General features: G+C 30.5%; 1 protein-coding gene across 4 annotated transcripts in view; it reads right to left on the bottom strand.

Annotated features, from left to right (window-relative positions):
• The window catches only part of Zasp66 (PDZ_signaling and DUF4749 domain-containing protein Zasp66), a 66,225-nt gene that overhangs the window by 34,483 nt on the left and 5,337 nt on the right, over nucleotides 1-26,405 (bottom strand). For 2 of the 4 annotated variants that reach the window (XM_085952895.1, XM_085952898.1), the window contains exons 1-2: nucleotides 9,974-10,696; nucleotides 3,192-3,340 (exon numbers count right to left, since the gene is read on the bottom strand). In XM_085952895.1, the coding sequence (XP_085809021.1) occupies nucleotides 3,192-3,340; nucleotides 9,974-10,090 (266 nt within the window). In that variant the 5' untranslated portion in view covers nucleotides 10,091-10,696. Of the gene's footprint in view, nucleotides 1-3,191; nucleotides 3,341-9,973; nucleotides 10,697-26,405 lie in introns of those variants that run through there. The other 2 variants (XM_085952896.1, XM_085952897.1) reach the window with 1 other exon arrangement.

The following is a 26,405-nucleotide window of genomic DNA, read 5'->3' as shown; positions in this document are numbered from 1 at the left end:
AATTATTAGTTTAGAGGATACGTAGACATATCTCGTAGTTATTTTATGGTCGGAAAGAACGTGCTCGGGGTGCGAAACGGTCTTATAATTTATAATAATACATTTATGGATTTCCTAATACAAATCAAGGTTGTACTGGCAAGCATAAATTTAATGTTGCTATTGAGTATTGATAGTGCTTTGAATCGAATTCTTTTGACTACAAAATGTATATGACTTTAAAGCGTGAAACAAATTTAATTTTCTGCAAACAGAATAAATAATATATTGAATTTCTTTACCTATATGCAATAATAATTAATGAATACACCTATATAACATAATACAGAGCCTTTAAATTACTATTTTTATTAAATTGCTACGGTAGGTAGGTACATGCGTTCACTATAACAGTTATACACATTTGGCAGTAGTTTTTATTAGATTAAGTTTTACCCGTCCGACTCATAATATTAATAAGTAAGTAGGAACATATTTCAATGTTGTTAACTGAAAATTCTCAGTGAAAAACCTTTATATTAAATACAATAAAACGAAATACAAAATTATTAATTGAAATAATTATTAATGAAATCATGGAAGTTTTCCAAACGTACTTACACATTCTTAAAAGTAATTACGTAGGTACGTAATAAAAATATTAAAAATAAGTATTTGGTTAATAGTGTTACTATTTACGTTAAATTGATGGAAATACTTGTAAGTGGATTCATCAAATACATCTATTCTCAATGAATATTTTTAACCGTATTTTAAAAATCGGTTTGCAGTAATCTAGTTGCTGCACTAACGTAGATACTTATATCAGAAGTATTTTTTGACTACAGGGATTCAGCATAACATACGTATCTTATATTATTTTTAGAATAGTTATTATCATTATATTTTAGAGAAATCTAAATTAAAAATGCACTTTAATATATATATACATATAATAAAACATGCAACGCTACTATTTTCTTCGGTCAGGGTCGCCTTTCTCTACGCATGGGTTCTGGGAGATATCTGATTAATTATTGAACTTATTAATTTAAATAGTATTTTAAACTCAATTTTATATAATAAATTAGATAATAAATATTTTATCATACAAAAATCACATTCTATTTTATATTATTCATGCTAACGTTACACTTTATAACAGTTAACAGTATTAAGGTTTGCAAATCCGGGATCCTGCTCGATTTCTTCATTAAAAACATGATTTAGAGATTATGTTTTATGTATATTTTTAAAAACAAATATCTAAATGTTTTTGTCAACTTACTAATAGGATTAATTTAAAAAAAAGGTTGTAGGTTTTAGAAAAGACTATTACTAGATTTATATGTTGTTTTTTATTAATATAAATTCATATCATGTCGGTACCCAACACGAAATATTTTTAGCAACATTTTAATCGTTTTTATTTAATTCTGGGAATCTCAGTGATGTAAGAATACTAATCCCAGTATTGCAATCCTTAAACAGTATGCCTTAGGTGTAGATACATAGGAATCACACCACTGGAGCAGGATCTATAAACAGTAAAAGACTAACGCGGAATCATCATTATAGTAATAAAATTATAGTTTAATATAAAGTCATTCTTTATTTCAGATGGTCTTACGGCGACATGAGTTCTTCCCTGAAGGTTGGCGTGCGACATCTTCCGACAAAAGAGCCGCGGTACAGGTGTTTGCTTGATACACCCCTGCCACAAACGTCATCATTTGTATCAATAAAGTATACAAGTAAATTAATTGAACCTTTAACCGAGTTTAAATAAACTACATAAATATGTACTGTTTGAAATTGAAAAAAACCTACGCGATCTATGAACAGCAAGCTATGTTTTACTAACAAACTGCAACTGTTAAATGTATTAATCTGCTATGCTTTAAGCTTTAAATAAAGTTATACTTTAGTTTAATAAATAATATGGTAGAAGAAGATGTTATAATAATAATAATATAAGCTAGTAATCTTGTTAGATTAATATAACAGCGTTAATTTAGTTAATTAATAATTGCAAACGATTTAATGTAATAATATGATAAAATATCATACAGAAGAAAGAATTAGTTTTAAAGAATATGTTCCTTATTAGATTGATTTTATTGATATTTTCTAATAATAATTAGGCACTGTATTATCAGGAAAAGTTTATTAATACATCTCACCTAAAATTCAGAAGAAATAATGGCATATTTCATTGTATTTATTTTTTATTATATTAAACTTTTTTAGCCATGGAAAAGAAACTAATTTATCGATTGTAAATTCCATAATGCCAATAAACCCTCCTTATCAAAGCTTTATTAATATTGCCTAGAATTCATCGATTGTCTAAAAGTAAGTTAGTTCCTTGATAATTTTAATTAGTAGATGAAAACTATTTTAATATAATTTCTACCAGAAAAATACAAAATAATATCACCACATCTTGAATTAAACGTGTATTGAATGAACATTTAATACTATTTAGATTAATACAGTTTTCTGCTCTGTAAAATCGTTATAAAAACATATTTTCTCATTTTTTATCTTTTTTGAAAAACTGCTTACCTTGTTATGCTCACGCATGTCAAATAATAAATAAAAACCTGTCAAATGGATTTGCAGTGAATCGGATAAACAAACACACTGATTTTTATACAACTGTATAAGCAAAGCGTTGTTCACTGGCCAAATATTATTGCGAAGAAAGGCAGAAAGCTGTATTACTTGGCAATATTGAATAAAGTATTACTGGATATTAGTATTTTCAGCTTTTCAGGGAGTGGCGGACACATATATGTCATGAAATTATGATTTATAATAATTAATTTACACAAAGGAAACACAAAGATTCGGTCAAACGTCATTTTAACTAAATTTCACTAAAATATTATGCGCATTATACATGTTTATGACCGGAAATTACTTCTGTTTCCTGACAATTATTGTGCATTGATCTTAAAACCAAACACTTCATATTAATCGTCATGATAATTATTCTGGTCCGATAAATTCACTAGCTTTATATATCTAATATGTTCGTATTTTATTGTTTTTACCTATTATCCTATTATATTCATGTTTGATTCTGTTTTATCGTCTAAAGAGAGTGAGAAGCTATGTTTTTCCATAATATTTATAGTCAACGGAAATGCGGAACATACGTGATAGAATTTAAATAGGTAATAAAATAATAAAGTGGAGAATGTCACCGTTGAATGACGAGCTTGATGTGGTTGCCGGCATTCCTGAAGAGGTTCTGAGCATCCTCGTGACGAAGATCTCTGGAGTCGTAGTCATCAATCTTGGTGATGATGTCTCCACGGATCAGTTCACGCTGGGCAGGGGTTCCAGCGTTCACCTGAAATTTTTAATTCAATGGTTTTTTTTATATCAAACTTAACAATTTTAAATAAACGAAACGTCTTATTTTATTACATGAACATAATTCATTACAGAAAATGTGGATTTTTTTTCGAAAGGAACGAATTAATTTTAGTTTATTCTGTATTATGTGAAAAAAGATAGCAAATTGTATTTTTTTACTCTTTTTAAGAATGAATGGGGAATCGTAATTGATAATAATAATAATAATATGGTATCAGTTGGTTTACACAAAATATATTTGTAATAGCCCTACCAAGTAAAAAGACAGTGTTTTTGGTTTTAGTGAAATGAGAACCCAAGTTCTAAGCTACATTTTCTCTTATACTATGTAAAATTATTGGATTGTTTTGACACAATCTATATACGCTGTCTTTTAAGAGACTATGTCAAAACAATCCGATAACTTTACATAATATGAGAGAAAATGTAGTTTAAAACTTGGGTTCTCATTTCGCCAAAATCAAAAACACTGTCTTTTTACTTTACAGAGCAATATAATAATCTAAGTATAGCATCATTCTCGTTCTAAAGCAGATCATATAGGCCTTTAAAATAAGGCACGATATTAAAAGATTTTTATGAAGAATGATTACTAGCCATTTTTTCAACCCATTGGTTTCTTGTACTAGGTCAAATAACAAAGTGTTCCTTCAGAGATAGGCGCTCTACCAACTCGAAGACAATGGGTAAACATGTATATTTATATAGTACTTATTAATAATATACATAGTCACTCTTATGACATTCACATTATGGTATACATTTATGTATATAGTTACACGTATATATATTATACACGTATACATTTAAGCAATTAATCTGAATTAGGTAGAAAAAATGTGATAGCTATTATAGCGAAAATACCTCAACTCAATATCGAGAATAAAATAATGGAAACTGGCCAATTACCTACGTCGCACTTGTGTAATTTGTTTTCTCAATTTTCCAAGCAATATTTATTTAAAAAAAATATCCAATAACTGCCGAGTGGTTACCGCGATAATGGTATTTTGTGTTATTTTAATAGTTAAGATGTCATTCAACCGAATTAGATAAAACTTTTGTTCTCGGGAGTAATAATAAAATACTTGAGAAATACTCTCGTAGCAAAAGATATATTTAACGCCAGACATATGCTTGACCGGAACGTATTATTTTGTCTCAGCCTAAAAAAATTGGTTGTCAATTTTTTTTTCTTCAAATATTATTTGTCTGCCAAATTACTAAAAATAATAGTCGTATCGGTCTAGTAAACAGCAAATATGATACTTGTAATACAAATTAAAAACTATTCTTTTGTGTATTATCTATATGGTGAATTTTAATTTAATATTTGCCAAGTATTTTTAGGTATTGTTGTTATAGTAAGAATAAGAATATTATGTTGCATATCATATCTATCCTAACAATAAAATTGAAGTGCCTACATACATATTTATAATATTTGTAATTCAACAGGGTTTTAACTGTTTCATTAATATCTAAGCACATTTAAAAAACAAAGTATAATTTTATCTGTTCCATTTATTATAAATCAAAAACTGCTACACTATTATTGATGAAACTTTCACTGCTCGTAGATTTCATTATTGGCATAAATTTTAGTAAAATTTTATTTAGATATATTTAAAACTGTCCATTTTACAAGACAAAACTCTTCCTAGTGTGATACTGAAGTATGTACGTATCTAAAATCACTAACTGGATAGTCATATAAATGAAACGGTGAGCGCCTAGATTCAACTATTGTTTATGTTTATACAATTAATTTAAAAAATAATAATGGTTGAATAAATTACATATGTCTCCCGCTAATATATTTAAAAATGTGTTAAACCTTGTATATTTTCTTTTTATCATCAAATATAAGCCAAAACAATTAACATATGAATACTAAAACCATAGGGATGTATTAATGCAACTGTGGTTTGCGTTCCTGATTATTAACCCTGAAAAAACGTTTTATAACGTTTTGTTGAGACAATATTTTTAATAGTATGATTTAAAACGTTTATTTTTTACTAATATTAACGCGTATCTTTATATAACTTAATAATAAAATCAAAAATACTTTTTCATAAGTATTGGAGCTAGTAGAAATCGCAGCTGTGTTTGTTTACTTCTCCAATTAATTTCCAGTTATTTGAACTTTTCCACTAAGACGTCGCGTTATTACTATTTTTACTTATTTTGATGGATTTATAATATTATCCGAACATCTGTGTGAATGTCGACAATATTTTATGTAATATATTTAATATACAATATGTAGTAGGTACTTATTCCACATAATTTCCTATTCACATAAAATAATTATGTGGTACTATAATTATATTGAGCTTTATTTTATTTGATTTAATGTCTTTTCACCAAAAATTGACAGTTTACACCATTAATAAAAAAACTTGAGATTCTGTGCGTGCAATAAGTAGCTTCATATGTGTTGTAGGTGCCTAATTCAATATAATTAGTGACACAGTTGGAAAATCAATTCGTAGTTGTATGTATATTGCTTTCTAGCATATAAACAGATATTGTAGCAAATCATACCAATCCAACATCGAGTCATCCATGATTCCACCGTATAATGGATTAATCTATACTAATTCGTGTTTTTATTAACAATTTATTTAAAATACAGCTTATAGGATCTATTAATAGAATATTGTATTAATTGTACCGATTAATTATTATCATCCGATCATTAATTTACATTGCATGTATCATAATATTAATTTGCGGAGATTATTATAGATTTTTTTCAGTAGATTATATTGTACCTATTACTCTAGTCATTATAAATACACCTTGTTGTGCTTTATATCCTAATTAATCATCAACTGATTAACTTATGAATAGTCATTGCTTATTGTGGTTGATGCCCACGATGATCAAGCGGTTACACAGTAGGCCTTTAATGCTGTGGATCCTGAATATCAGGTCTGGCAAATCCATATGTTATTTAGACGCAAAGTATGAACCTAGCAAAAGGCTAACATTTATTTTATATAAAAATGAAAAATCTGTTAATAAAACCTCCGCCCTGTAGAGGCACAAAATATGATCTTCGAATCAGACATGGTTTCAAAAAATGTGGTTGATTTAACTGGTTCATTTTTGTATTGGAATTATGATTGTAATAATTATATTTTTTTAGAATATGCAAATGTTTAAATACTAAACTAATTTATTACCTATTGAAAATAAATTAAATGCCATCCGGTTTTGTAGAACACAATAAATTATGGAAATAGTACAATAATAAAATATAATAACTAATATAATAATTAAATGTTTGATATTTCTTCATAATATCAAACATATAGTTAATCGTCGGGTAAAAGCATAATATGTGTTACTATGCCGAGGTTGAAATTAAACATACGAATCCAAAAATTACTTCCCAAGCGGTAAATTAAACTCAGTCAAGCGACGAGTATTACTCGATACACAACTGAAAAGAAATAATGTGACAGATCTACTCGTTTTCATTGGAACTTTTCCAACCGATTCTTTGATTCGATGAGCACTAAAAAATACTCAGATCCTGGTGGGTTTGTCGGCATCCTACAACCAATAAAACCGACACGTATCTTACACATTTTTAAGACACATGCTCGAAGTATTTCACTGTAATGTTTTGTTTGCACTAAATCGGTGTATAAAAGTCTGTTATACACAATATCAAAAATGACATAAAAATTAAGCTGTCTGATTTAAGTTATTATAATATTATTGTCTTAACTGTTTCTACTTATGTTTAGTTTTTTTTTTACTTGTACTACTCTTAGAGTGTGGTATAATGCGATATGAAGCAATGCATGTTGGGCATAACGTCCTGGGATTAAAAAATAAATAAATCGGTAATGGAGCAAATAAAAGTTGTGGACATTATACAATGCATCAATACCTGCGGAGATGGGTATGCAAGATTTCTAGAAAATAAAATCATGGCAGAATAAATCGGTGCTTTTCAAGAGATATTAAAAACTCAAATATCGACCAAGAACTTGATCGATAAGAAAAAAACGTGGCAACTAAAGACTACTGATATTTAAGAGTGTGGATAACAATGAGAGACCTTCATTCAGCAGTAAATCGAGAGTGATTGAATGAATCACGATTAGTAATGAAATACTATTTTACCAAATTTAATAAATAATATATATATATACATTATATAGGTATTGGATATATATTATTACTGGCTATAAACTTATAACGCACTCTACATTACTCTTTAAAATAATTTCTGTTAACAGGATAAATAATCATCATTCTTTCAGAAAGCTTAATTATTATGTAGTTAAAACAAGAGTGTGACTAATGTGGTGTCGGAGCTAACGCATTTTGTATCAAAAAAAGTATATAGGATTTTTTTTTTCGACCATGTCCGATCCTGATACCGGCTGATGTCCGGCCTCCACAGAGTAGAGGTTTGTATCAACAGATTTTTTTACGAGAAATGGATGTCGGCCACTTGCTCAACCTATTAGGTCACACCCTGACTCACACACATATTGAAAAACAATATGTATACTTGCTAGACCCAGGATTCGAACCTGGAACCCACGGCATGATAGTCCAACGCTTATGCCGCGCGGTCACCGTGGGCGTGTATATAGGATAATACTATGTAATTCTACCCCTAATAAAATAAACTGCATTTCTGCAGCATACTGCAAACTGCATCACCAAATGCATACAAACTAATATATAACAGGTAAATGAAAATATAGAGCTGGTAACGTTAACATTTCCGCGTACCTATCCGTTAAAAAGTTTTGAAAAGTACTGAAACACAATATGGATACATTTTATTATCCGATTGAGATGCATTTTCATAGATCCGAGATTTCAAACTCCTAAATAGGATTATTAATACGATTTTGCTTATATTATATTTTGCGATATTTTTTGGATTTGACACGCTTCGGTGGTAACCAACATACGAAGGTATTTCATATATTTCAACGTAAGAATCAGTTTATGTAAGTACTCGACTTTAATATATATTTATATATTTTTCAAAAATGTTTTTTTTCGTATATTTTGCGATCCCACGATTCTGCCGCCTGAGTGCTTCACACCACCGACATCCCTACTTGACACATTCCCAATTCCACTTACGTGAGAATGAGTTATGTGAGAATAACTATTAATCTATTTACTTCACTCAGTTTATCTTTTATGATTTTTAATATGTATAACGCAGTTTTATCTGTAAAAAAATAAATATTTTAAAATTAACAACTTTTATATGACTATAAAATTATAATTTGGCATGTTTCAAATACCAAACTGCTAAATAAAATACTTTTGTAAATAATAATCACACAATTACTTTTCATATTATGTCTATGCCTCATTATAAAATTAAGAACATCGAATACGTTTAGAAGAATATTAAATATATTAAAAATGTAATGTATGTAATAAAAAAATAACTTGTCAATAGTTATCACCCAATAAGACAGATTGAGATGATCATAATATTATTATGCATTCAACCTTGCGCTATTTTCGTCATTATAAAGGCTAACAAAAGACAACAATAGGAGTGTCACAATGTTATCAAGAATAATTTTATTGAACTACAAGTGTACAAAACTATTGGCTCTCAATCAACGTATTACAACATAGTGAATGTCGGACGGTACCTCTGTTAACTGAAATAGATTTCAATAAGGATTTGTTTGGCTGGCATCCGAATATTTTCAGTTGACAGAAGACGTGACTTTTGATGCAGATTTTTTTCTTTGAGATTTGGTAACTAATCAACGCAAGCGCACGCCACTGACGACCGCTTGTGCGCAAGCAAATCAAAAATATGACAAACCATTTTGACAAGTACATTTCATTATTTAATAACACTAAAAAGAATATATACATACATAATTTATTAATGATAGAAAATTAACAATTTGTACAAATATTACTAACTTTTAAACATATCTAAACAATATTGGTACCTACAATAATTTATGCAATTTGTCGGTAGTATTTTTAAATTAGACCAAAAGTGACTTGGAAACTGCTTATATACTATGTATGTACAGCTTCTTGCATGGTTGTTAATAAAACTAAATATTAATTATTGAGTTTTATGATTTTATTTTGTTACAATGTTATTGTGAGCTTTAAAGCTTATTATATAAATTATTATCTTGTAGTATAACAATTAAAAAATGTATAATAATAATACACTATTATTTAAAACTAAACAATGAATAATCATGTTAATCGATTAATTTTAACTAAATTTATATATTTTTACCATTTTTTTTAAATTATTTATTTGCGTAGATTTTTACGAATAAAATAAAAATGCTATTATGAAACTTAACTACGATTAATATTTAGGAAACATTATTAACTATATTTTATAATTTTCGAACGCATTTTAATATAATAGAATATTATACAACACTTCATAATGATAGTTAAATGTAGTTATTTTCAAATATTTGCGTGGGTTTTTACCGGCATTCGAACGTCACAGTTCAAACATTGACCATAGCATAGCTTTATAAATATCTTCGATAACTGGCATATTTTAACAGTATTAATATATATCTTTAGATGCCTTTACTTAGATGGCACATACCCTGGTGATGATGAGAGGAGTGTCAATATCAGAACCGCCGACGAGTCGCAGACCCCAATGCAAGTCCGGACTCTCCCTGCGAAGGTTCACTACAAACGAATGCACTTTTCCACTCATTTTTCAGGGAAACTAATTATATGTTTTTAAAACTTTTTACTCGAAAATTGTTCGTTGAGGCAGTCGTATATTGTCAACTGAACGATGCACCACGTAGCATATTCACGTGACCTCTGTATACGGCGTTCAGATGACTCTGCCCGCAAAGTGCTGTGTATTTTTTCGATATTTCATTTTTGCAGCAGATGAGGTCATTTCGCAGCGTCGCGGCGCTCTTTAGAAAAGGAAAACTAACTAATCGGGCGTCCGCTGACTGCGCGTACAACGTGTCTCGATACGTGAGTAGGTGATCGCGGCGCGTGCGGTCGGCCGACTCGGTACTTGAGCCGGGCGATCGGAATATGGGTTAAATGCGGCCAGGAATAAACACCGGTCGATATGAATTTTTCGAAATATCAATCCGTGAATTAGTTCGGGTGTGATTTATATGAACTCATGAGCGCGGTTTATTGCTTCAAATGCAGCGGCAACTGGTGCAACGGATGCAAATTTAGATTAATCATGACGAATAATGGACGCCGCTTGAGGGTGGGAGGGACGCACGCCGAAAGTTCACCAAGTATACTGACTATACAGGCCGGCATCGACTGATACTAGAGCCACATTAAAATATAATATAGCGAACTATCCACTTGTTTTTCAGACAACAGCTGAAAATACATTTCATCGGAATCTTGTTTATCCCATTTGATAAGCAGTAACAAACTTATGTTAAGTTGTTAAGTATATTAAATACACATTTCATATTGGCCCCAATTCATTTTATTTTCATGCACAGAATTTGAATTCAGACAATACATAAATTATCCGTTTCATTAGAGGATGGTTATACCATTAATGTGTTTAATGATAATATAAAACTGTCGAGGTTAATAAAATTAGCTTGAGATATAAATTTTTCGATAATACTGTAGAACAAAGGTCAGTGATTTGCGCTCATGAGCGATACTTCGTAGACCTGTGATGTGCTAGCTGTATTAAAATCACATGCACTCTTAATCAACATTGCATTAATTGTATTTTCTTTCAGAATATCGCCGAATAGAGTTGAGCCAATGTCATATTGCTTAACAATGTTAAAATAATCCGATAATTTAGTTAAAAATCCACAAAAATAATTAAATGGTAAATATTTATGTATCTACACCATGTTATAAATTTTGTAAAAATGAAATTCTAAAGTGTAACGACATCACAAAAATATTTAGCTTTGGTATTCGTAGATTAACTAATATTGTATTTTTATACATCTACTTTAGTATTTACCATACGGAATTATAATTTACCGTATTTATAGACTTCAAATATATTTCGATTTAAACTTCAATCTCGATTTACTAAAATCTAATGAATCGTACTTTAAATGACAATTTATGTATATATTTTAATATTATATTGTTATCCATTTTACATTTAAAAACTATATAACTTATACATAATAGAAAAATTCAAGAAAATGTGTTTGGATCACGAAGGCTATAACTACTGAGATACCGATTACCAACCCAAGTATCAAGTACTTGAGTGTTTCTGTGTCTTTTCCGGGTTATGTATTATTAATATAGAATGCTTAAATCTTGTTTATATTTAATATTTCAAAAATGTAAGCAGTAGATATAAAAAATAATGTTACATTCACGATAAATAATGTTTGAAAATATTCGTGGAATTTTTCTAAGGTGATTTTTCATTTGATACACCTGACTGTCCTTGGAATTGTTATGTCGTCAGTAGTAACCTGTCATCAGTTTTACGCACGAAAGAAAGTGACATAAGTATTACTGTGCTAAGGATGATTAATCCCCTGGCGGGTTTATATAAATATTTATACAACGTGTAGACCGTCATGCTTTAGTCTAATCTATTTCTGTAAAAATTAACATATTGTAACATAGTGTAAATATTGAATTAAATATAACTAAACATATAGTATTTAATCCACACAATTAGAAAAATATCGCGAGCGGTCTCGCTCGCTTAGTACAGTGTCAACTTTACCGATAAATGTCAATTCTAATAACTGTTATATTATATAAAATTTAATAGAATAGTTTTCCGTTAAGAATTACAGATTAAAAATAATTAACGAAACTATTCTGATTACTCTAATAAATAAAATAAGACCAGCTATATTTTTGAGCAGATCATTTTCCTTAAAACGCCAAATTGTGTCTAGAACTCACATAAATATAACATCGATAAATTTTATATTTTTCCAGAAATATCGTAGTAAGCTTTTATAATGTAAAAATCGCGACTGTATAGTAATATTTTTTTTTTGACCATGTCCGATCCTAATAGGATCATATGGGCCTCCACAGAGTAGAGGTTTGTATTAACAGATTTTGTTTTTTACGAGAAATGGATGTCAGCCACTTGCTCAACCTTTTTGGTCCATACTCTGACTCACACAAATTGAAAAACAATAATATGTGTACTTGCCAGACCCAGAATTCAAACCTGGGACCCACGGCGTGATAGTCCAACGCTTATGCCGCGCGGTGGCAGTATGTATTAATGCTATCTTAAATAAAGTGTTCTAAATGTGTGTAGGTACTTTTAATATACAAAAAAGCTAACCAAAAATAGTCCATACTGACATACATCTGCCCGTAAACATTGTGTAAAAATAATTTGCAACCAATTTACATATTTTTATTTAAATTTCTATGTTTCTTTGTATTCCGCCGATGATGAACAAGCAATTTTCAATGTTTCATCGGAAGTAGTGACTTGTGGTATTGTGAAATGTTGTTTTTATTAAAATACACATTTTTGCGTTGTGACCTGTGCAAACTACATTTAATTTGATAATAATGTTTGTATGTTTGTGTGTGTGACGAAAGTTTACAAACAGATGCAATATTTGGATTAGGCCTAATATTTATTCCAGGACACAATATCAATCAGTGTAAGTCATTGAATTACCGAATATAGATAAATGCGTTACTATTATTACTTAACCGTGCAAATAATAGTTAACATTAATATAAAATTGCAGACACAGAATTTAAGAAGAAGAGAATTAGTTCTTTTGACCTTTGATAGATTTTATATTTTTTATACATCAGCAGTAAAAGTACAAATATGAAAAAAACTTGGCCTTTACTTACTGATTTTGCAATCCTCTAATTAAGACGTACCTAGTTGCAGAAAATATTTGTCATCTTAGAACTGCCAATCAAGTCATAAATACTTCTTAATATATTTGCTAACTTCTAGTTAGTGAGTGATCTTGCGTTTGAAAATTATTAATAAATTAGAATATCAGCTTATTTTGCCAATTACGTTATATGCACATATTTAAGATTGAAAATACCTATTAAATGATATTTTTAATCAAAAATTTGCGCAAAAATATTAAAATAAAATAGCTAAGAAATTAAAATGTTAAGTACCTACATATCTATTAATTTGATACAGTCTGATATATGAGAAATGCGTATACCATTACAATAAATTTAACATTATTTAATAACAGATGCAAGATTTGCTAAATTTAGTTTTTAATGGTTTCCAGTGAGCGTATGTACTTCATTTAAAAACAGATGCTTGATCCGGTACGTCATTTTTTTAGATACAGAATTACTCAGAATAAAAAGCTATCTATTTAGGTATATTATAGAGAACAACGGAATGTTTACTTTATACAAATTATTATGTGAGATTTTTTCAATTATATAATTTAATGATAATAATTATATAATTTTATACTTCGAGATATTTATTTATCAAAAATAAATAGTATGACCGGTTTTCACGATTTTCTATACATATTTTAAATTAAAAAGCGTTTGTGATAATCGTTTAGTTGACAGAGAACCATATCAAAGTTTATACAAAAATAACAAACGTGATATAAATCTGTTTGCTAGAAGAAATGAGAGATAAGTTTAACATCACTACTTTGTTGACAGTGAGATCACCAAGTATTTAAGAGTTTTTATGAAGAATGGATACACAGGAAATATTTTGGTAGATAACTCTAAAAATCACCGCTGTTTTCAAGTAGTGTCAAGTTTCAAGGGTGTGAAAGCTGGAGCCTAATGCCATGGAGAAACAAGAAAAAGCTATAATTAAAAATAAAAAATTTCCGAAGAATACTTGGACCGGTTAAAGAAAAACATGTGCATTCGTAAGAATGCTGAGCCCTACTAACAATTTTAGCCCAATATAGTTAATGTCTTAAAGCGCGAAGATTCCAGTAGCCGGTCACATTGTTAGATGCAATAGATTTCGATCAGTCCATAAAGCTTATGAAGTGAATCCTAGTGGGCACTCTACGCTTGGGTCACCCCTGAAGTAAATTGCGTATAACATCAAGGGGGAGACAGAGAGGTTGAGTGTGGTCGACTGGAGAGAGAAAACTCGGGATAGAGATTCTAGAAGACGGTTATATAATCTGCAATGGACACGAATATTGAGTTTTCGACAAGTTTAAATGGGTATTCGTTAGTTTCTATGTGGAAATTAGTACGAGTACCTACTTCAGAGGCGTTGATTTAACTCGTCGCTTTTTTATATACACAATTAAGTATAATGTTCAATTTAGATATTTAACTCATTTTTCATTTTTTCAAACATATATCTATTATCCTTTCGCACAAAGAAATGTTGCTATGCTATTTGTGTAAAAATGCCTGATATTTTGCCAAAACTATAAAATATAATGCGACGTTTACACAAGTCCAATTTTAATGACATTTAAAAAATGTGTGTTAATATCCTACATTCAAAATATTTAATCTCAAGACATGCTAATACAACATAATTAGATGAGTTAATTGTGGCAATTTAACATGCCTGGATTTCAAAGGGACTAAAAAGCAAATGCTCGACGTATTCGAAATATGCTACTCAATCTTCCTGTATGCATGCGTTGTAGTATGCGATTATCCGGATACACTGTTTGTCGAAACCCAGAAAGGTTTGAAAGGGTTACTTTTCATATAATATACTGTACTAGGTACCGAAGGCAGAGAGCGAGCGCCAATGAGATGGAGTGACCAGCTGAAAGAAGTCAGTGGAAACATGTAACATCTGCCACATAGCTTACGCAGGATAAGTTTATATGGATAAAGCTGATCGAGAATTCGTCAGTACCTATTCCAGAATCATCACGATTCTTAAAGGGTCCCCATTTGGCAGGGGCACCAGGAACTAATAAATAGCATAATTGGCAATGGGATTTTTTCCATATGTATTCATTCACTCATATGGCGGCAGAGTGTAGGGGATAACATTAATATAATCAAACAAAAGCATATTCACAATAATGCATAAGCACACTGTCAAAACAACAGCACTAGAGAGGCACCAGTAGATCCTCTATTTATGCCAGTGTGTTTTAATGTCAGAGGGTTCCCAAGGGATGTAAGTCATAACAATATGCTCAGTAGTTTAGATTTTTCCACACTCACATGAAGCAGAGATATTTAACCCGCACATGTGAATTTTATATGCATATTGAGTATTTCCGTGGCGTATATGTATTTTCGGGGTCATTGGACTCATGTGAGCTCTTTCCAGATTGACGTAAATTAACAATCATTTTCAAAAAATCGATTATATCCACTTTTTTTAATGCCAGTAAAGTCCTAAATAAAATGTTGAATATATTAGAGATTCAAAACAATATATTTATCTAATCAAAGAGTTTTTTTAATGGATCCCCAATATTATATTAGCCCAGGACCGGTAAATCCAGAATAGCAAATCAGTTCATGCGTGAATATTAATTTACATCTTCGAATTCTAAATCATAGTTTGTGTAATATGTGTCATTTTTCGGATAATAATATGATTGATGACAAGTATAATGCTGTTAAAAATTCTCAAATAGAAGTTATGTAGACTCGTCGCTAGACGGCAATAGGAGGATTGAGACATCAAAATATACTAATGTCTTTGTAAACACTCTTGTTTAAATCATCCATTTAAACGTAGCGGTACAAATTAGAAAAACGTCAGAATGAAAAACGCGGAAGTGACTTTGTCAGCTGCAGTCGAATCTATTTGCGTTTTACTCAATCAACGTGGCTGTCCACTCGTTCGATTATGCGGAAAACTTCAAATAGCCATAACTGCATGTAACCCATTCTGGACTACTATATACTATGAAGATGCAAGTAAGATATGCAATAATATAACATCAAAAGACCATAACATTGTGAGTGATAACTGTTTTGTGTCATATACATAATAATAAGATTATCCGAATTATCTTCAAGGTCGAAGCGGAGAAACACGAATAAAACTATTATGTATTTCACCAACACACATAATTTTATGAAAGAAATTTTCTTTGTCAAATTATTGGTTAAACATCTTACTTTATTATTGTTATTGAGAGAAAATGTGTAAAATACAAGGAGTGTAAATCACAGCTGCATAATATTATTATCATAGTCTATTAACTACCCTTTTCTATGTGGTGCATAATTATTATAATGTAGGAGTGTCTAAAGCGTGACTTCGTCGTATCACCTGACTCCTACCACAGCAGTAGGATAAAGAGAAGATGTGCTTTAAACTCAGGCATACTTTCCTTTTACCATCGCACAGTAAGCTCTTTGTACGTATGAAAATAATTTAAGGCGATCTCTGCACAGCAAACATTTCAATAAGTTTGTGGTTATTCTTGTTATTTTATTAATGAGATATAAAAGTTTGCATGTGTATCATAGAGCGGCATGCACAATCTAAGATTTCGATCCTAAGGATAAGTCGCCGAAAAGCATGACATAACTATAGACAATCCTGAGTATAGAGTTAAGGAATCCTTAACCATATACTACTTTTGTAGCCCCCTTCTGTATTACCATTTACCACTGACAGCTGCTGTCAAAATAAATTTGCATGTCTATAAAACAGTCCATACACTCAAATTCATTTAACAATGTATCTCAATATGGATATTGATAGTGTTAATTCGTTTGGCATGTACTTGCAGAATATTATTTTACTTTTATACGCCAGCCCGCAGAAATATAAGATGCCAGCATCGCGATTTCCTAACTATCGACTCGTGTGTCAGCCGACGACATGACGTAATTGTGACGTCAGCCAATACACGCTCGAGGCATGCCGCCCAGCACACAGTGCTCACCATAGATATTATTATGATGAAACACCTATACGTGTATGGTGACAATGAATAACGCCACTGTCTGACCAGCGTTATTTTCTCGAATGCTATTATCACTCCGGTAGTACGTCACAATGATGTCATATGACGTCATGTCGACCGGGCGGCTTGCACTCGCAAGTTCTAACATAGGGCCCCAGATGATAGAATGACACTTGACGCTAGTGTTACCATGTTAAAAAAATATTTTGCGGTGCCTGTGGAATCACGTATAATAACTGATAACGGAAACATAAGAGTATTATAATTAAATATTAATATGTATTTATAGTTATTGCATTTATAAAGTGCAGTTGTCATATTTTTGTCATCAATTATAAAATATTTTACCTAAACTATAGGAAAGAGAATTTTTAAATATGGTATTATTTTCAATAGAAAAAACGGACGTGATCTTAAGTAAGGACAATGTTTCTGCATAGTGTTTTCTGCTAAGTAAATTTTAGTTATGACAAATGTTTCTTCATTACGATCATAGTTTTTAACACGATAAGACGGAAAGGAAGGAAATGTGAATCAGTTATAACGAGTTATACGCAGTTATAACGAATAAGTTGTTATTTTTGTTATGTATAAGCACAACCATAATAATATGTAATATTTTGAGTTGTTTAAGTTGAAGAATAACAATGTAAGTGTGGTCGATCCCTCAGTTTTTATAATGATTCTACTGATCACAGCTGCTTGAAGTTAGAAATGTCTGTTAAAATGGATACGACTGACAATTGTTTCTAATAGCTTTACGGATAACATTAAATTTTAATCATGTCGTATAAGATATGAGTAAGCATCTTCGAAACGAACGGATCCTGAACATTTTGAATTACATTTTTCCACCATATTATGTAAGCGCCAATCAGGGACCACAGCAATTGGATGAGAATTTATATGGCTAAGCTCTCTTTGGTCTTTACGAAGACTACTGCGCAGTTCAATCAATTAAGATTGGGTAGCTAAGGTCATGTGTATCGTATGAATGACAATGTACATGCAAAGAAGGTTGTGTGGATGAATTAAGTATAATGCAGAAATAGAGGTAGGTCAAATATTTGCTGTCTAAATTAAGTTACGAATGACTGCCGTATATGAGTAGAAGGGGTACCTAATTGGAAAGCATACAAAGTCAGAACACACCATAATATTAACTTATTATCTTAAATGCATCAGATTTTCAATGCGACGTATATAAAAAAATATTATTTTATGAATGAAAATAGAGTAATATTTCACGGGAATCATGTTGGAATAATCAAACGAAACTACACAAATAGTGAACATAGTATTAATTCCAATAAGACAATGCATTTTCTGCATATTTTTATTGGTAAAAATCAACCAAATAATTGAACGTGCTTCATACATCGATAAATTATACCGTAGCACCGTAGAGCTCGGTGTATTATTTCACACATAAAATAAAAAGCTCGTTAAGGGGGGACTGAAGAGCTCGACATTCAAATATAATTTAGTATAAAAAGGACCTCGGCGTCGTAAGTACGTTAATTTAAATCGATCTTTTCGCAAAAATCACTAATCATCGGAGATTTTATTTCAAGAAACATTATTATTATTATTGATATTGTCTGCCGCTGAACATTATTATTATTTTATAAACACCTGCAAGATGTACGCCGATCAGAAAACAGGGCTGTCAAAATAATATTATGAATTAATATTTTTAAAATGTTTATTTCATCGTAGTTTTTAATCAAACATGTGCAAGTACGTACTGATAACTTGGGTGGATTTTGTAGCAAACATACTATTGGTATATATACGGGTATATTATTATTATAACCCAATTCAAATTGAAAGGTTGATACTCAAATACTATTATAGTATGTTTATGATTTCGAGAAAATAATACGATGGTATAATTAATCCATATCAATTATTTGAAAACATTACATTCGCACTTTGCAAGATAACATCAAAATGTGTATATACTTATCTTAATGACGAATGACATTCATGAGTGAGCACGGCTGAAAGCTTGGAAATGTGTTTTTTTCTATTTCAAAATCTTTTAATTGTGTATTATTTTATTACAGATGCAAGGCCAACTTCATATAACTAATAAAAAATACTGTTTGTTTCTACGAATAAAAAAGACAGGACGGAAGATGTGTACAAATCACGGCAATCAGAAAAGCCGGCAAATATGGCCGACAATGCGTGATACACAAACATAAAATACACAAAATTACAAACACATTCGAAGTTTTCCGCACACGTACAGACCACGTGATATTTGTTACGCAAAATCGTCGCTTTTCAAAATAGCGAATTTGATTGCCAGATATTACTGCGATGAATCAGTATGTTCCTTCTTGTCTTTTCTTATTCGCAGGTTTGTTTACTATGTACACCGAGAAATTTCCATTTATAAAATCGGAAACGATTTTTACAGAAGAGTTTTGGAATATAATGCAACCAAAACTGGAAAAAACTCTATCATGGGTGTTGACTTCCTGAATTAGTTAACCCCAGGTCCATGCCACTACGTGAACCACAGTGGATATTAAGCCATTTCCACACTGGCAACAAGTTACTGGCAACCTCATTAAATTTTACGAAACTTACCATAATGGCTTAAGAAATTTTACGATAATCATCATAATTATCGTAAAATATAACGAGGTTGCCAGCAACTTAACTTGTTGCCAGTGTGGACCCGGCATTAGATGCACAAAACTTAAATAATATATATTATAAATAAAATTTTTAAATTATAGATATTTATGATTTATGTCTTCGACAGCCCTGATGAAATATGAGTCGGATCGAGTCATAGAGCAAATTTATTGACACAAACAACTTTGACACGACCTTTTTATATTAACTAGTAGACCAGATATTATGGACCACATGTTAAAAATCATATTTTCAATTCTCAAGGCCAATTCTGTAGAACGTCCCCTTAAGTTTGAGATATTAGCTTTTTACGGCTAGTTGTACTATTTCATGTTACAAATAGTGGCTAAGGATCAAAGGAATTGCAGTTTGTTCTTCACCATAATATGCCTATATATTTATGAGTGAATCAGAATTCAAACATGTAACTATTTTCAACGAAATTTTATAAGCATTTTATTTCCAACATTAGATTACACAAAGTGTGCAGTTTTTATGTTAAAGACAATTTCATCTCACCATGGGTAATTCTGTATATACATTGTTTTAGCTAGTAGTATCCATACACTGGAATTTACATTGAAAGTATTTCTGTTTTTGAATAACTGCAGTAAATGTATTCAACCAATAAAACCATGTTACAATCGATCCGTAATCCGTAAGTAACCCCATTTGATGGTCTAAAAATGGTGGTATTATTTTCATGGAAACGAGTCTAAATTAAATGTGTTAACCTAACTGTCCTTAAAATCCTAAAAATAACAATAAATAATTTTGAATATTCTTTTCATAAAATAGTAATAAATTATTAAATAAGAACAGGCTGATAAGAGATATTTCGAATGTACAATAATTATGTATTTAGATTTATTATTAAGTTCGTCACCGGTGCACTTACATTCTTTAAATCCTCAGTTACTTATAATCTTATTTATTACTACTAACCCAACCATAGATACAAAATGTACCTCCTTTACGTTCTTGGTACGGGTATGACCGCTTGTTCTTAATGAATTTCAAATGCATTCCAATAATACATTACGTGGAATAAATAACAACAAATAGGTACTGTTCATCGTGCTGAAACTAGGTACACAGTGTCTTTGAATTATGTTGTAAAATTTGTATGGGAATTTGCTTCCGTTCCAATAAATGATTTGCTTCTACAAGCAGTGCCAATATTTCGCAGGGTGATTTTAGTTAGTCGTATGCAACTTTGTAAATAAAGAAAAACTAGGTTACTGGCTAAGTAATTGATGTTTCATACGCCTGTCATAACATAATAATATTTGGCTTGGCGATTTCTATTTTTGAATCATTATCATTTTTATCTCTGAACGTAGAGGTTACAATGAATAGATACCTATCGAAAGGATGTTTATATAATATGAAAATGGAATTAAAATCATATTATGGGGAATAATAGTACATTACTACATTACTAGCGACAATCCAGGGCTCGAAATAGACCGGAACGCACCGGAGCGCCGTTCCTGTTCGTGAAATTCTAAAAGATACCATTCCGGCTCGTGGCTTCTTTAAAAATTACGTTCCGTTTCATGTTATTGAGATAATATTGCATGTACGTATGTAGTTTTTAAAGTTGTAAGAACTGATTCGTGGGGAAAAAAATCGGAAAAAAAGGCGCTGACAAAATGTGTACGTATATTATTTATTAATGAATAGTCCTACAAGGTCTATAATATAATATAGGCTGTTCGGACTTCAGATGTGTTTACAAAAAGGGCTAAAGGGGCTACAGGTCCAGTACCTTAAATTAGTAGGTCTCCGGAACCTGAAAAATAATTTGAAATCACAAAAGAACCTTGCAGCGAAGGAATGCACATATGTACGAGCTTCTATAATTTTGAAGATAAGAGCCCAATTCTAAGAAAATTGACGAAAAATAAGTGATTTTGCAAAAATGAATAGGTACCCATTTAAAAAAAAAACTACATTTTAATGTTTTATTGGGGGGGGGGGGTAATGTGTATTAGCGCAGAGCCCCTTCAAGTATAAGTAAAGCCCCGATTATTAGGCATATCACCCTTATGATATCCGAAAAATATTTATCATAATTTGATATTTTTGAATGATTATTCAACGCTCCGGTTCGTACCATTTTCTATTTCGAGCACTGCGACAATCGTCGATTGTTTATTCAATCCACTTTATAAAGCCGAAAGAAATGGAATCAGCACAGTGGCGTTCGTCTAGCAGTGGTTTGATTCACGTTGTTGACGATAATAGATGTATGATATCAGTGGTATCACTGGTTTCGATAAATATGGCAACGCAATGACCAAAATGAATGCAGTGAATTCATCCAGACTGAAGATGATAATAACCATACAAATATATTATGATTATCAGTTGTTAAATGGCGTTATTTTCAAAAAGGACAATTTTTTCCATATTGCGCCAAGACAACAAAAAAAAATATGTCAGCTATACTCTTATTGATCTTAAAATATGATCTTGATCAAAAAACAGTTGGGGACGTCTGTCATAATGTGTTTCTAAAATATTTTCGTAGAGTGTGATACGTTGAGGAAAAGTCGTAGCGGTGACGCTCGACGTGTCGTTATGTGAGTCGTGCGGGAGTATTGCAAGCATTTTAGTTCCCCGAACCGTCACGTAGACGTCGCCTTCAAGTAATTTTGTCTTTGCTAAGCAATTGACAGAATATTCCGATTTTGAAAATGTAAAAGCGGACGAAACTAGTTTTTACTAATATTAAAAATAAGTGGAAATAGTACTGCATATTGTTTCTTTTATTTTAATTAATACAATGCGTTTCCACCAAGAATTGACAGTTAACACCATAACAGAAAATAATATAAAGTAATGTGAAAAATATTAGGCCGGAGTTTTTGTTCTGTCGGGTGCCGCAATCGGTTGATAGAAAATGGCGTCAAATTTGAAATCTAGCAAATCCATACTTTTTTGTTTATTTAAAAAAAAATCAAATATTTCTACGACTGAAAGCTCAGACCTCCTCATTACTAATGAATGATACCTACATAACAAATGGGATTTGAGGTGAACCATAATATCGTTTGTCCGAAATGCCGAAGATTCATGGGCTAGCCCTGGCTTTCTTTGATACATTTTTGTCCGATCTTTTGATTTTTTTTATTGTTGCATATAGTATAATATATAATATTAGTGAAGAAACCGTATAAAAAACCAACAAATGTCAGAAAATAAGATGATGTTAAAATATGAATAAACTTTGATAATTGAATCATTAGGCACTACCGTGATCGCAGAATGTTATATTGACTTTCCTTGCGCATTGCATTAGTGTCAACATAATATGAGGTTGTGGCATTTTAATTAATTTAGAAGTTGCAGTAGGTGTACTGAAAGTATGACGTGAAAAGCCGTTGACTTAAAAATCATGATAATTAGTATCATGACGCATGAATTTAAATTTGAAAAATAATAATTATTTTCACATTGAAATGACACGACTTTCACTGGAGCATTACAAAACAAAAAAATGTTAAATTGATGTCAAAATGTCAAATTTTATCATTATTAGAATGTAATATTCAAAAATAAGTGTTCTATTGCTACTGTTCTTAAAACTACGTGATTTTACTTAAATTCTTAAGCATTAAACGTCTTTCTAGTGTCAAAAAAAATCAGCTGTTGGCAATATAGCTATTCGAGTTATTCCTTTGCTTGACGTTTATAAAAAAACTGTTTTTTTAATGTCAAGTTGAATATTTCATCTGATGTAACAACTGACCCTGTAGTGACAAGCTATTTAGGTTAAATATCGATACACAACTGAGAGTTTATTCATTTGCTAATAGAGTGCCAACTGAGACATTTCTTTCATCGACGACAAGGATGTCTAATATACTAAATTCAACAAAAAAAACTATTTTCTAAAGCGAAAGCGAATTTCATTATAAACAATCAATTTGAATACAAAATTTAAATGCAAATAAATAACTTTAATTGTTTTATCTGCTATTTCTTAGTGGACAAAAGTATAAAACAATGTATGTAATAAAAAAAATACGATTCAGATATATCTGCGTCAATGTGAATTCATTATTGTATATTTATCATTTACTTTCAATAGCTAATGAAAATAAATTAATTAAAATGAATTAGTCTTGGTGTTTAGGCATTTATATAAATGAACAACATTTTTTTATAAGATTTTGAAACAAATTTAATGTTTATTCTACAGTGTTGAGTGATTATCGGTGTTGACAGCTGTTTCAGTCTACTAACCCATATTCAAAACGATATAAAGTTATATATTACGCCTGCAAATATTAACTCTCTGCTGAAACAGATTTTTTATGTTTTTTTTGTATTTGACAGTGGCGTATAGAGGTCTACTTTATTTTGTTGTAGTACATATAAAACTTATTATATAATAATTATTAAAAAGCCATTGGAATACGAATTATAAACCGTTTTACATTGTAATTAAAAATTATATCAATTGTAAAACAATTTCAAGGTATGATTATTAAACAAGTTGACAGCTACATTGATTATTAGTGCATCTGTGTCATTTATGCTATTATTTATCATAAATTGGTTCAAAATGTTAAAACAATGGCCGTTATCACGTATTATTATGAAGGTACAATGTTAAATGCACATATGGCTATTTTGTACCTATAAGTAGTCTGAAATTATGAATTTGTCTCACTTACTCATAATCCATAATATATTCCGTTCTCTTTGTACCTGTGGGTCTATTCTATACTTATCGACCGCTAAAGTGATAAATATTATCAAACTTAGGGTAGGTTTGTATCAAAATATTAGCACTTATTGTAACAATTACACGAAAATGGTTTTTATTGTTGCAATAAGTGCTATATTTTAACAGCACCTATCTTGCTGCTGTTAAAATATCGCACTTATTGCAACAATAAAAACCAATTTCGTGTAATTGTTACAATAAGTGCTAATATTTTGATACAAACCTACCCTAAGTTTGATACTATTTATCACTTTAGTGTTCGATAAGTATAGAATAGACCCACTGATAGTAATGAAAATTATATTTGTTTGAACTAAACATATAACTGAATAAGTATTTCCACACTGTAGTTAATGCATACTGCTTTTCTGGAATACATTTTAAGATTATTTTACATTAATATCTGGAAGTTATATCGTTTAACCGTATGTGTTAAGTCGACTAAGTCGAGTAGAAACGTTCATACAATTGGCTATGAAATTAACACGTTTGGTTCTTGTAAACGCAACAATTGTGGATGCATCATAACGTTTAATATACATTAAGTAAAAAAGAAGGCCATTTTTTAGTTGGTGGAGGATAATATTTTTTAAGATTAACAAAAATAGGTTTGTTTAGAAATACAAAAATTTACTACTTATCTAATTGAGTGCTTATTTTTAAAGTTGAGGACAAAATGATTGATAAGTCTTCGTTCATAACACCCGGGTTTAATATTCAATAAATTAATATATCATTTTGATTTTACAATGCTATTATTAATTATGACTTTAAATTACTTTAAAACCTTGGTACAATAAAACATTTGGTACTTTCATTCATTTTTTTAAATAATATAAAATCCCTTCAAATATATTAAATAGTAAGTTGTAATATATATTTTTTATCACTCTTGTGGGCATTATACGAATTTATTTATTTATTCAACCATGTCCGATCCTAAGAAGATCATATGGGCATCCACAGAGAGCAGATTTTGTTTTTACGAGAAATGGATGTCAGCCACTTGGTCAACCTATTAGGTCCATACTCTGAGTCACAAATTGAAAATCAATATGTATAGTTGCCAGACACAGGATTCGAACCTGGCCGACGCTTAAGCCGCGTGGCCATCGTGGGTAATGCATTTATATACAACGTCCTATTAGTCACTTGGTCCTTACTATAATATACTCATATATACCATGATATGACTGTAAATTAAGTGGGCACCGAAATGAAAATATTATTTTTAAAGTGCGCATAGTATTATATATATATTATTTCATTCATTAATTATTACCAATGTGTGTACCTACAGAAAAAAATAACTTATTCAATCGAGCGAAAAATTTTAATGAAATAAGATTGTGCCAAAAATCACGACGTTCTTTCACTCGATAATAAATCAAATATATTAGCGACAAGCAGATATTATATTTAATATTATTTTAAAGGCCCACCAATTATTATAAATACATATAACATAAAAGTTTGTTAATTCTTCCACTATTACTTAGGAAAACTACTGTTTACGATAAGTATAAAGAAATATTCAATTTTAATGAATATTCAGTTGAAATAATCATCAAGAAAATAATAGCGATTGACTACAGCACTATTTTAATATTAGAAAGTATTTATAACGTACACTCAGTTTAAAAGCACAGTTGGCAAATGTGCGAATAAATATTTTATCGCGGGAAAACATTTTTCTCCAAATCAACTTGTGTCATGATTTGCGAAAAAAAATATCTGGAGCAAGCTTTAGATAGATTTTCATGTTATTCTTTCAAGCTGTTACAGTTCATTGC

The sequence above is a fragment of the Rhyacophila brunnea genome, unplaced genomic scaffold, assembly GCF_057557595.1.
Source record: "Rhyacophila brunnea isolate RB1 unplaced genomic scaffold, BYU_Rbru_1.0 scaffold_3, whole genome shotgun sequence".
Taxonomy (NCBI): domain Eukaryota; kingdom Metazoa; phylum Arthropoda; class Insecta; order Trichoptera; family Rhyacophilidae; genus Rhyacophila; species Rhyacophila brunnea.
The sequence above is the reverse complement of the archived record's forward strand: the minus strand, read 5'-3'. Positions and strand labels throughout refer to the sequence as shown.